Raw genomic sequence first — 13,568 nt, 5'->3', positions numbered from 1 at the left:
ATATACAACACAATCTATCTCACACACAAATACACTCACAACTCCTCTTACTTTATATATATATACACACTCTCACATCTCTCTCTCATATGCACAAGCCTCTTTCTCTCCACACCAAAAAAAAAAAAAAAAAAACTCTCACAACTCCTCTTTCTTTAGATACACACACTCTCACGTATCTCTCTCTCAAACACACTACCTCCTTTCTCTCTCACACACATATATAAATTGTCTCTCAACAAATATAAAAAATTTGGTTGTGCGGCTTGGTATTCATTCAAAATGAACATTCAAAAAGTTATGTATTATTTTGATAAAATGTAGTATTTTTTGTTTAGATATTTTATAGATTTTTTACTTTATGATTTAGCAAATGAATCTTAATTTACATTGTCATTAGACATAAATAACATGTGATACAAGTTTAGTCGTATTATATTATAAGTAGTAATTACCTTCTTCAATAGTTCAAATATTGTCCTTTTTTCTTTCCATCGTGTGGAATTTTGAAATTTTCAGATTCAAATTAATAAAATTATTTATACTAACCAACCCAATCCATTTTGAACCCATTCATTTAAACGCATTTTGAACTCAAGCCATTTTGGACCCGATCCATTTGGACCTAACTCGCCTATTTACCATCCCTAGATATGGGTTTGAGGATGATCATTGAAAAATGTCTTTATTTATGTTTTATTTATTTACAAAATATGTGCAAGAATTCAGACAATCTAGTGACAATTTATGTTGTAGAATAAGAGGGGCAACCAATTCAAGCTTTAGATAGTTAGGACAACATTTTCAACTTGTGTGCTGTAGGAACAAATCGAATATCAAGAAATAAGAAAATCAACATAGATGGGATACAAATGTAGCACCAACATCATCAGTACCACAATCTAGAACCTTAGTTGAATCAACCTCAGTGAACCCACATCCTCCAGTGGTGCCAGAAGTTACACCAAACTGCCTACAATTACTCAAGTGCTGGAAAATATTAGGGAGAAGGCTATGGAAGCTTTCAAGATGCTCTTAAGTTATGAAAAAAAGTTAGTTGACATAGTTTTGCTGAAGTTTGGAATCTCTATGGACGATTGATATAGTTTTGGTGAAACTTTTGATAGGGTTGTGGATTTTTTGACATGTACAAATACTCTCACAATACCAATTGATAACGCGGAAGAATTTTTGACATTTTAGAAACCACTTCTTCAACAACATCTTCATCTCGTTCGCCAGACCTAAAAAACTCTTCAGATTTGAATGAATATGGGTTGTCACTGTAACCTGCACCTAAAAAAAAATACTGAAACACCACTTGGCAATAAAGTGGCTCTTTTCGGCTTTAACTACAAAAAAAATTATAAATCTAAAATTGACAACAACAATACCTCTCAATATTTTCTTATATGATTCAACCATTCTAGTTTCGACTTTCACATTGCAACCACAATGAGGAGTAGAATGAAACGTTAGATCTAATGTTTGCCTTATCTTTCTTATTTGGTGGGTGCTCAACTTATAATTTATACAACTAAATAAGTACTAGTACTAATATTTTTACACCAATTCTAAAAAAATAACATATTACATTAGTATTTGATTAAGTTTAAAGTTTTGAATTTGTAATTGCCTGAAATTGTAGAGACGATGTCTTTCCTATATCTCATTTTGTACCACAATGTCATTTAGATTCGATAGTTATAGACTTAAAAATATAAGTTTATGGTGATGAAAGGTTGATTTTGTTTATGCTCGCCTACGAGGAGGTGTGTGTGTGGAAAAAAATAGATTTTGGAGTTTGATTGGAGTGAGTTTACTTGTTTTGGGGGGTGGTGATTGGGTATAAATAGACTTGGGAGGTTGAATTCTTTCAGAAGACCTTCAAACATATTTTAAAATGGAACTTTTAGGAGAGAAAAAAATAAATTCAAAGATAATCCCAAAAAAATAAATTGGCTAGTTAAGATATGTCATAATGAGAGTTAAAGGTGTGGGTATTACATAGTATGCTTGTGACTAGTGCATTATGTGATAGAAAGAGAGTAGTATTTATGTGTTTGATTGTAATAATATATATGTGAAAGAAAAAATATCTATTAAAATATTGAATAGCATAGAAAAAAATACAATTATAACTATACAAATATTTAAGGGATATAAAAATTAATATAAGTTAAATGTTAGTAGTTACTATTTTTTTTGAATAAAGTTGCACTTATATATAAGCCTCTTAAATATATGTACTTGAGTAAAGAAGAACAATGAGTAGTTTTGTTCATCTACTTAATGCGCATCAAGTTAGTTTCTCTGAACATCTTCAATTTAATTAATACTAGCAATTGAAGCATATTCGATACTTATGCAATATTAAAATTTTATTTTATTTATTTAATAAAAATATAAAATCAGGGCAAAATGAATTATTTATAAAAGCTAATAAAATGAATTAACTCTAACTATGTATAAATGAGTAATTATTAATAATATTAATTAATAAAAAATACTTGTTTATGAAAGAAATAAATGTGATTACCGGATTGTTAGACAAATCACATTTTGTCAACCATATGATAGTTGTTCTAAAGATCCTTCCATTAATATATATTAACACAGGCACACACTAAATGGGTGTGCATAATCTAGAAATTTTAGTATATTTATTTAATTCAATAAAATAAAACAAAAAAATAATTTATCAAGTATACTAAAATGTTTTAATAAACACTGTGTGCATATTTTAATTTTTAAAATCTTTAAAATATTCTAATATTTTATAATTCAGGGACTGCTTAAACAATTATTTTTTAATGTGAGAGAATTTTTACAATTTCGCAAAAATATTGGAGGGGTTTATGCATTTTCACGCTTGATAAGTCGCGGGGGAAGCGGGGTTCACAAAATTAACAAGGAAATCTCCTCTCAATGTCTTCGGTGGTGAGGCCATGGCGAACTGCGTTTCTGACACTGAGGGACGAAACCTTGGCGTCACCTCCCTGGCCCAATATCCTCCACCTTCTCAACCAACTCATATTTTGCCAATCCGATTCTCTCATAGCTGCCGCTCGGGACTTGCCTCCTCACGAGGTATCCTCCTACTTCCACAGTTCCACTGTGATTCTATGTGATGTGATCTGATCTGATGTTTTTCTTTGGATAATTACATCTATTTTCTTTCAGGTAGCGTCCGACTTGATATTACTAATAGAGCTGGTCCGGAACGTTTCTCAGTATGAAGGAATTCAGGACGTTAATCAGTCATTCACTAGATTATCTCACTTGGTACTTTACGAAGTAGTTTGTTTTACTTTTCTCCCTGCTGACTGCCATTTCGTGCTTTGGTTCTTTTCTTGGAAGTAGAGTACCCTTACCTGGTCTGATTTTTGGCACAACTCTATGAACTTCTGTTTGTTGCTTGTGGGTTTTTAGGGAGATACGAGGGAGCTAAAACAAATAGATACTCTACCCGATCATGATTTTCCTACCCCCAGAGGGAAAGGTACTTCCCTTTTGGGCCGGTTGTGGGCGAGGAGGGATTTGCCTGAAGGCAAAAAGCAATGAAGTTAGAGTAGCTATTGTTGAATTAGGGGTCACAGGGAAAAAGTTCTTTGTTCAAGATTTAGTATGTCAATAGAGTTTCTAATGACGTTATTCTTGGAGTCACTCTAGGGTACTGGTACATTGTTGATATTATGTGACTGAAAGGATAAGGAGTAATCAAATCTACCATGTTGTTACATATTTAAATGTGGGAGTTTCTAATGATAGTATATAATTTTTTTAAGGTTTGGGACATACCATATACTAAGAAGACTAACTTGAATTTGTATAATCCTTGTCCTGTGAACATTTAGTCTGCAGCAGGACATTTGGTTGCTGTAGTTCTTATGTTGCTTTTCTCTTGAATTACATCTTAACATTAAGTTTCTGATATGGGTGATCTGTGTAGCCAGTTAATAGTGTATTTTGTTACTTGTTGCAGATCCATGGCATCAGTCATTATTCTTCTTTGGAAATGAATTCGACATCATGGGCTCTTATACTTGAATCTTTTGAAAAGATAGTGCAAAATTTCCTTGGCAAAGCCAAAACAGAGGGCGTATTAGATGGAAATGTTGCTGTAATTAAAGCTACAAAACAATGTTTAGAGAGTCTACGGTGTGATAATCTGTTTTCCTTCTTGCTCTCTCTCTCTTTACTCCTCTCCCTCCTTACCTTACTCCGCAACATGGTTTGTTTCACAGGCTTACTTTTAGCAATATGACTGTTACAGAAAGACCATCCTTATTGGGAATGTGGTTTACTTCAGGGAATGTTGCTGCTTTATATTGGCACTAGTTTAAGTTCCCTCTTTTTATTATTTTCTACTCTTTTTCTTTTGCTCCAGCGCTCTTTGTTTCTCTGCTTCTTGTGTTTTTCCATTCTGGTGGGGTTTTTGTTTTTGCATTTGTATTATACTGATAAAGTACACCATGAGCACCTATTCTTAGACTCTTGTACATAGTCTACTTTTCAGGTGCCTTTTTGGTTTACATCAAGCAGCTGCTTCACTGTCAGAAAATGAGCAATTGCTCAATTTTGTTCTTCAAGTGGTTGGATGTTTACAAGGGGAGTCAATGTACTCTTATTATTTAAGTGACAAACAAACATTATCTGAAGGTTTATGGGAAGTCCTAATAGTTGCATTTGGCATGATTGGTGAAGTATACTCAAGAGTTGGTTCTTCTTTACCATTCGACATTTGGCAATCCACAATTGAGGTTTGTACACATTGTGACCTACTTAATGATGTAGGCTTAAAATACTTAATACAGGAAATTTTCTGTCTTAGGTTCTAAGAAAAGTTATGGACATCTGGGCATCTAGGAGCCTATTGGAAGAGAATATTATTTCCAGGTAAATTTCTCACCCATTCAAAATTCTGTTTTGAATGATTAGGAGAAATCCCATGGTATTCCCATCTTGGGCAGATTTTATATTGAGCTTCTCCATTGTCTACACTTGGTTCTAGCAGAGCCTAGAGGATATCTGGAAGATCATGTAAGAGACTGCCTCTTTCAGATTTGATTGAGTATACCAAAAGATTATTGTAATTTTCCTGCATTTCAATGAATTCATTGCAGTTTAACTATTTTTAGGTGGCTGGCTTTGTAGCAGCACTGAGGAATTTTTTCCGGTATGGCCTTGTAAATAAGTGCCATGTTGTGAATCAAGCAACTAATCGCAATAAGGAAGTTGGGCCAACAAGCCAAAAAACCTGCTTTGAAGCATCAAATAGACCACAAAATGGCCCTTATAGGCCTCCACACTTGCGGAAAAAAGTTGTGGGCAGTGAACAGCGTAAAGATGAGTGCTCGATTGCTCCTAAACAGGAATTTATGTCATCAGATTCAGAGTGCAGCGACAATGATGGATCAGTGAAAGATAGTTGCAGTCACCAGTTAGCCAAGGCTAGGTTAACTGCAATTCTTTGTATTCAGGTCTGTTAATTTGATCTTATTCTCTTTCTCAATTTCCTCTCTGTTACATTTATACTCCAAAATTATTTGGATCTTTGTATTCTTAAAATCTGTTCTTGGTTGTCTTTTGTACACCATTCTTTTGCTACTTTCTCTTTGTAGTGAAGTTAAGATTATTTATTGCTGTTTAGTCAAATCCTACTTATGAATTTTAGAGTTTGTCAAAGTTAATCCAAAAAGCTTAAGCTTCTGTTAGAAATAAAAATATACCTATTGTCTTTATGGATCTATGTTCTTGCCATAACTCTTGATTTTTTCTGGAAGGATCTCTGTCGAGCTGATCCGAAATTGTTTACAGCGCAATGGACAATGGTTCTGCCATCCAGTGATGTGCTGCAGCACAGGTGAATCTTCTGATTACTTTCTCATGTTTGTGAAGTTGTTTAATTTAATTTACGTTTAAAGCTTCATATCCGTTTTCCTATTCATTTGCATTTGCTTAATGTTTCTTATTTGCAGGAAATATGAGACTACTCTGATGAGTTGCTTGCTTTTTGATCCTCATTTAAAGGTGGCATTTCTATTGTTTGCCATCCGTATTGAGTTATTTCTTCTTGTTTTTTCTGTTCCACATATATTTTCTGGAACATCTTAATACAACTGTAGTATCCTTTTCTGTGTCATTGAGACCTTAAGGCATTTTAAATGTTTCACTGAAATAATACAGAATTCATTCCCCTTGTCTTTTTAAATATCAAATACCTTATGTCGTTGCTTAGGTGCGGATTGCAGCTGGCACTACTATTATGGCAATGTTAGATGGGCCTGCATCTATTTCTCTTCAGATAGCAGAATTTAAGGGGCACACCAGATGTGGGTCTTTTACGCCACTCTCTAGTTCTCTTGGGCATATCTTAATGCAGCTACATTCAGGTATTCTGAAAAGTGTGCTTCTTATCTGTTTGCATTTTTCATCTTTTGTCCTTTAATCGGTCTCCTCTCCTGAACGGTGTTCTAATAGCCATATATCTGGTTATCTTCACTTTTATTGAACAGGTACTTTGTACTTAATCAAGCATGAAACAAACAGTAGGTTGCTGGCATTGTCATTCAAAATCCTGATGCTTTTGATATCTTCTACACCGTAAGTGCTCTTTTAAGCTGAGATATTACCAAGAGGATTCTGGTTTCTTTTGTGGTCTGTCATATCAGTCCACAATCAACCATAGGATTCTTGTGGTGGGTTGATACATGTAAGTATTCAAGAATTTTCCAGGTGTTAGGATATGACCTCAGCAATCTAGTGAAGTCTCTGCCTTTATAGTTTATAAGTATTGTCAATCGCTATCTGTGCTTTAAGTTAGGGTTCTTCTTCCTCCATCCCCATGTCAGGAACCATAATTGTGGTAATTCTTATTTATGCTATTATTATTACTTTAGGAGTGTAGATATTTACTAAAAATCTGATTTCTATATTATTTCTGATTTCTGGGAAGTAAAATTTTACTTTTTATATTATCCTCATTTATTACTTTTGAGAATTAGCGCCGTGCTTCAGAAAGGAGCTCTCCTTGTTTTGCACCATGCGCCATTGCTCTAGGACCCACCTTAGTTCTTGGTACTCCTTACAACATTATTATGGAAAGAAAAGTTTTACTTTATATGTCATGTTACAAAGCAGAGAGTCTAGAAATATAAGTACTGCTTTTACAAAGAAATATTTGCATATGTTGACGGAGCTACTGTCATTGGTTATCTCTTCTTATTCATTCTATAGATATTCGAGAATGTCGAAGGAGCTACTGCCAGTGGTTATCTCTTCAGTTCAATCAACAGTGGATGAGGGCTTTCCATTTCAAAGTGATCGAAGTAGCTTGCTGGTTAGTATTAAGATTTCCTGCACGGTCATCATGACTCTCATTCTCTGACTTCTTTTGGCTGTCAAAGGTTATTACTTTGTCTTGTTGTATTCACACCCAGTGGTACCTTCTTCATTTTTAAGTATTGCTGTATGGTATATCTCGTTAAGCTGGCGAATTTCTGGGTCATGTGCATGTTACATGGTCATGACTACTAAGAAATTTGATAATTGTCTGCTTCTAGGGAGAAGTTTTGAGATCCTATTTCTTTGTTCTAGGGAGAAATTTGTAATTATTTGTTCTGGGGATTTATTTTAATTATCATGATTTCGTAACCACAGTAGTCCATGAACCCTGATATTCTTTCAACCCAATTTTCAACTACATTGTGGCATCATGTAATTCATTCATTTGTACCATCAGTGCTGCCCTGATATTGTCAGAGTTGTCAAGCCTGATTGTCTCATATGCTACACTTGAGAGCCACATTTATCACGGCGGTCTCCACATTCTCCTTTGACAAGGTCTTCCGTGCAATGTGGGTGATGGTCTTCAAGTTGTCAAACACATTTGAACCGATTTTATCTTTTGAACAGCTTATATATTTTAAAATTTACAATGTGATTCCTGGTTCTATAACTTCAATCTTTACATTTTCCCTGATGTTAGCCTTTTCTTCTGATTCATTTGAAGTGTCAGGTTGCAAAATTGTTGCTTTAAAGATCTTTAGGTTGTTTGACTTGTACATTCAAGTTTCTTCTCTCTTTATTACAATGTCATATTTTAATAATAATTTATATTGTGCCTCTGCGTATTTGCAGGCAGCTGCAATTAATTGCTTGTCTGCAGCTCTTTCCGTGACTCCTTCCTCAGCAAGTGTCAAAAATATGCTGCTGGGGGAAATGTCAACAGGTTCCGTGTTTGTTTTTCCTTTTTTTTCATGTAATTTCAAAGTGCATTTCAGAATTTTTTTAGTGATATTCCACTTTGTAGGCCTGCTATATCCATCTTCTTTCTTCTATAGTTTTTTCTTGAGTAAATATTCTAAATGTGAGTATCAGGAGTATGAATTGATTCGCTCCTTGATATGATTTACAGGATCTCTTGAAGGTCGACAGAGATCTGGTGTATTATATACCTTAATTCGATATTCTGAACAATTATCAAGCCCATCAATAAGCTTAGAAGCATTTCAGGTAACAGTTGTTCTGTTGGATAATGAAATTTCTGGTTGTATGATTGTATCATTGGGGTTCAATGTAATGTGCTGCTTCTGTTATCTGCTCCATCTATCTTCAGTTTTCCCAGAAATAGACTATATACTGTTGTCATAATATTGGAGAATGATAAGATGCTCATCTATATGCTTCTAGTTGTAAAATGTTTCTTTCCTTTGCCTTATGATTTATGACTGAACTGTGATATAAAATGTTGTGAGGATTGGTTTAATTCCAATTTTATCCCACTTTTCTTTAGTTAAATTTGAATTTTAAGTTGTTTTGTGGTAGAAACCCATCTGCTAGGTCAATTGCTAAGCTGCATTCCCCATGATCGCCTTCTTTGCTTTCCAGCAAATTTAATTCTATGAATGAAGCCAAAGAAACTTCTTGGATGTTAGTTACTTAAAATCTTGGTAATAGAGCTCTTCTTCAACTAAAGAATGGTCCTGTTCATCTTATCTAGAATTTCCTTGTGTTTGTAACTACCAGCACTCTGTAGCCTTTTGTTATGAGCCCTAGCATAGGGCCTAGTCACAGGTCTAGAGGCGGAAGGATCCTTCTTGTGACCTATAGTGAATTTGAAAAAAAGAGATTGACCTGTCTTGACAGAGCTCCCTCTAAGAGTGATGAAATGAGAGAATAATTGCTTGCCCTTTATTGCATACTGACAGCCCTTTTGAGGCTTCCTAATAACAAAGGAAGAGATCCTAAAACATATGATCTTAATTGAAAGATGAAAGAAATCCCTAATGATATGATCATAATCAACCAAGGAAACAAAATAAAACAAATAGAGGAAATTAGACTCTAGTTGGGTAAGCAAGTTGTATGGATGCTGTTGCCTTCTTTGATATTGTCGTTCTACAAAAGCACCCACATCATTACCTCCCTTCTCGGCTTTGAGCTTGTCGTCAATCTCAAAAAGTGGTTAATAGGTCCCTAGGTGGCATCTTCTTTGTGAGAACCTGCCTATTGCCCCGACAATTCTTTTTTGCCTCGAAGCCTGCTATAAAGAATTGCATGAGGAGTTGGTAAGGCTTTACAGTCACTTATGTTGTAATTCTGCCCAAGCAACTGGTTGTGGTCCTTTATATTCATTGAGAAGCAAAACATGGAACACATCATGTATTCTACTTCCCACTGGCAGCTCAAGCTTGTAAGCAACAGGTCCTGCACTCCCACTACCTTGAAAGGGAAATATATAAAGGAAACATTAAGTTATCCATGAATTATGGATGCATTTTCTTACATTGGATTATCTACCATATGATAATTAAGCCCCAAACTGTATTTTCTTCTTTGGGTGAGAAGGTTTTGGAGCTTTCATGTTTATGTTTTAATTAGTTTGCTGCAGGCTCTTAAAGCTTTGGCACACAATTATCCAAAAGTAATTGCTTTATGCTGGGACCAAATTTCCTCTATTGCTTACGGAATTTTGAGCTCATTTTCGGGTGTTCCTCCTAGATTGTGGAGGGTAAACGTAGAACACACTGTTCCACCAATCAAGGAGAGAATCATTACAGCTGCAATCAAGGTGAATTTCCTCTTCTTACTACATGGACAATTCTTCTTTTTCTTTATATTGACTGTTATATTATCTGAAAATTAGTTGATTTCATAACTTTGGCAACGTAGTGGATAGTTATCATGTATCCATTGATTATTTTTTGTTGGTTTAATGTATCCACTGATTATTTGATTTTAATCTTTTTGCAATTCTGTGAGTATGCTATAATCTGGAGGACTGTTGTAAGACCAACAATAGCTATTAAATAGAATTTGGTTGCACAAATTACGGTGGCCAAGATGAAAATGTTAAGATGGATATGGTTTAAAAAAAAGATACTAATAAATTGTCAGCTGCTGAGTTGGTTAAAGTGTTGATGCCTGGTGATAGTCGCATGGGATCAACTGTAATTTAATATGTTCAATAACATTGGCAGGAGTACCAACTACCAAGTGCTTGTTGTAAAAGAATGTAGTTATTCCATAGTATAGAAAATACTCCTTCCTCCAATATTTTAGGTCCAATCGGCATTAGATGAGACTTGAAAAGTAATTTTTCAAGTAAATTGCCCTGAATTATAGTGATAGAGAGTTTGTGAGTTACATCATTATAGTGGTTGGGAGGTTTCACATCATTAAAGGGGGAGATTGACTTTGGTAAAAGATTTTCAGTTTGGTAAATGGAACTTTGTTTTGGGGTGTGTCCTACAGAGGAAATAAAATAATAGATGTAATAGAGGAAATGTTAGATTATAATCTATTATATCACCTATTCAGTACAGATTGACAAGGTGAAGTGCCAATATTATAGTCAGTAGAATGAATCTCTATCCTATAAGGGATTTGCAAGCCATGTCTGACCCTAGTATTACTCCTAATTCTTCTAAAATTGTGATGTTTCCAATTCATGATGCATTAAATCTGCGTAATGTGTCCATTGCCAACGTAGGTACTCGTGAACCTCTTGCTAGTTTACCTGTAATGATGTATTTTGTTGTCGTTACCCAAATAAGTTTAACATGTACACCAGGTGGAGTAGTTTGTCTATATCTACCCTTTTATCATTCATCAGAGTCTCAAGAGTCTCAGACGAAATGTCTGCTTTCTGTATGGAATTGGCGTTGGTAAATGTAAGTGCAGGTGGTTTTGTTGACTGTCTTTATTTATTTAGTGTTCATTCTATAAAATGATGTATCACTGTCATGTTCTCTAGTTTTTTTTCTAATTAGTACTCGAACTGCCTTTGTGATTTGGTTTTGGTGATCACTTTTGTTCTCTTATATGAACGCTTTCTACAGGTTTTGGACGAATGTCTTCGGGCTATTTCTGGCTTTAAAGGAACTGAAGATCTTTCAAATGATAAATTTCTTGACAGCCCGTTTACATCTGATTATGTGAAAACAAAGGCAATCTCATCAGCTCCATTGAATGGCTTAGAGAGTCCTGCATCATCTGAGTATGAATCTAAAGCATATCTGTTGGGAAGTGAACGGTGGATTGAAGCAACGGATAAGCATCTGCCTATAACTATTAAATATTCTTCAGCTATGGTTAGTTAAAATAAGATCCCTTTTTGTCAGGATTCTGTCTATAGGGCATGTTTCTTAATAAATTTGAAAGAAAAAAGTAACGAAAACCAAATGCCATGCTGAAATCTAAAACTCTATTGAAATTTATATTTGACTATTTCTGTATTTTAAGTAGATCATTCTAATTACAATGTTACATTCACTATGGAGTAAATTAATATTTGAAAAGGTAGTTAATTTTTTCCATTATTTTTGTTGGTAAAGTAACATTACTTTATTAAATCAAAACTGGAAATCTTTAGCGAATGTGTGCTACAAAAAAAATAAGAAACAAATTAATCCAAATTAAAGTTTTCTAAAAGGACCGAGGAGAGTTACTCCTCCTGTCCTGCATGAATGTCAACTTCTTTTTACAAAGAAGTAAAGTTTTGGAAGAAAAATAAAACATTACTTTTCTTATTTCTTAGAAAAAGCCAATCCTGATATCCTTTGTGATGAAGTCTTTAACCATCCAAGAGGCCCAATTGATTATTCTGTAATTTGGTAAACAAAATGGCAAATTTTCTTGAATTAATTAAATGGTGACAGCATTAATGAAGTAGTCAGTAGATGGAATTGTTGGAATAAAACCTTGGTTAAATGGTGTTCTTTTGGATTAAGAAATAGTTTCTTTACATTTTTGGGATAGAAACCTATTTCAGCTATTTTCCTGGGTCTGCTCTTCAGTAATGTGGATTGATGCCATCATGTCAGCATTCAATTGCAATATTGATTGTTTATTTCCCCTTGTTAGAGACTTAATTCTTTCTGAAGCTGTCCAAGTGTATTAGTGCTGCAGTCTGCGTCATGCTTTAGTGACTTCAGTTGATAATATATAATGTTACCTATGTGCTTCTGTGCAAGTATTTCACACTTTGCTTTCTCTGGAAGGTAAGGGCTGCATCAGTGACCTGTTTCGCTGGAATGACTTCTTCGGTTTTCTTTTCCCTACCTAAGGACAAACAGGAATTTATTATATGTTCTTCAGTAAGTTCTTCATTAACCATGAGCTCTTGTCTTGTGTTAAGTGAAAGTACTCCCTTGTCTGCATATAGAAGCTCCCTTTTTTGTTGTGGAATATAAAAAATAATGCTCTATATCTTGAAAATTACAATTTACTTCCAAACTTATGCCTCCTCAAAGTCGTATTTTCATCCATTGATTTTGAGGTTACAACTCTAAAATACAGTAGGGTTAAATGCATTTTGCACTTCTACACTATGGCCAAAGTCACATAAACACCCCTCAACTATGAAACGTGCGATGGCCCTTGTCTTTACATATCAAACCTTTAGACATGGATGGCTTTAATGTTTGCGTGTATTTTACCACTTGGCCCAATGACACGACAGATTTTCTGCCTGACTTGAACATCTCTACTAGTATATAATTGAAGAGTTCCAATCCGGTGTCTTTGGTCTGGCAAAACTACCTCTAATTTTTTTTCTTCTTTTCTCTCTCTCATTCTCTTTTTATTTTTCTGTCTCCCATCTATTTTTATTTTTAATATAATGTTTATATTATTTTGCACACACATTTGAGTGTGCCACATACACTAGTTGTACATTAGATATTGGCTTCCCAGAAAAAGTGTGTACGCCCTTGCTTTAAACAACAACGTCATTCTTAAAATTGCAACTACAATCCCATTAAATACTTTGAAGCCAAACGTAGCCGCCTAATTATATGACCAATGAAAAAAGATGAGCCCTAACTCTATTTTCTACCAAATCCTTTGCCAAAGCTCTAGAAATTGTATTACAATTAACTTGATTACTTTAGAAGTATAAGTTTTATTGTTTTTGAAGCATCCACAAACAAGAAGTTTGATAAATTCACGAATTTGTTTGAGAAATTCCATCTACCATTTAAAGTAACTTTTTCACTAAGAATTTCTAACATCAGGTTTCTTTTGGTTGCTCCTTTGGTTTATAAACATTTTTTTTTATATTG

At 34.4% G+C, this 13,568-nt stretch overlaps 1 protein-coding gene across 3 annotated transcripts in view; it reads left to right on the top strand.

The window, feature by feature from the left end:
- Nucleotides 2,872–13,568, top strand: part of LOC105159572 (HEAT repeat-containing protein 6) — a 19,405-nt gene continuing 8,708 nt past the window's right edge. For 2 of the 3 annotated variants that reach the window (XM_011076682.2, XM_011076681.2), the window contains exons 1-17: nt 2,872–3,090; nt 3,184–3,285; nt 3,986–4,161; nt 4,508–4,763; nt 4,835–4,899; nt 4,974–5,043; nt 5,142–5,483; nt 5,787–5,866; nt 5,982–6,033; nt 6,242–6,395; nt 6,519–6,606; nt 7,240–7,342; nt 8,143–8,233; nt 8,420–8,517; nt 9,896–10,075; nt 11,346–11,597; nt 12,507–12,602. In XM_011076682.2, the coding sequence (XP_011074984.1) occupies nt 2,929–3,090; nt 3,184–3,285; nt 3,986–4,161; nt 4,508–4,763; nt 4,835–4,899; nt 4,974–5,043; nt 5,142–5,483; nt 5,787–5,866; nt 5,982–6,033; nt 6,242–6,395; nt 6,519–6,606; nt 7,240–7,342; nt 8,143–8,233; nt 8,420–8,517; nt 9,896–10,075; nt 11,346–11,597; nt 12,507–12,602 (2,367 nt within the window). In that variant the 5' untranslated portion in view covers nt 2,872–2,928. The remainder of the gene's footprint in view (nt 3,091–3,183; nt 3,286–3,985; nt 4,162–4,507; nt 4,764–4,834; nt 4,900–4,973; nt 5,044–5,141; nt 5,484–5,786; nt 5,867–5,981; nt 6,034–6,241; nt 6,396–6,518; nt 6,607–7,239; nt 7,343–8,142; nt 8,234–8,419; nt 8,518–9,895; nt 10,076–11,345; nt 11,598–12,506; nt 12,603–13,568) is intronic. The other variant, XM_011076683.2, reaches the window with a different exon arrangement.

Source organism: Sesamum indicum, linkage group LG3 (genome assembly GCF_000512975.1).
Source record: "Sesamum indicum cultivar Zhongzhi No. 13 linkage group LG3, S_indicum_v1.0, whole genome shotgun sequence".
Classification (NCBI taxonomy): Eukaryota; Viridiplantae; Streptophyta; class Magnoliopsida; order Lamiales; family Pedaliaceae; genus Sesamum; species Sesamum indicum.
Note: the sequence above shows the minus strand (reverse complement) of the source record. Positions and strands in the feature narration are given on the sequence as shown.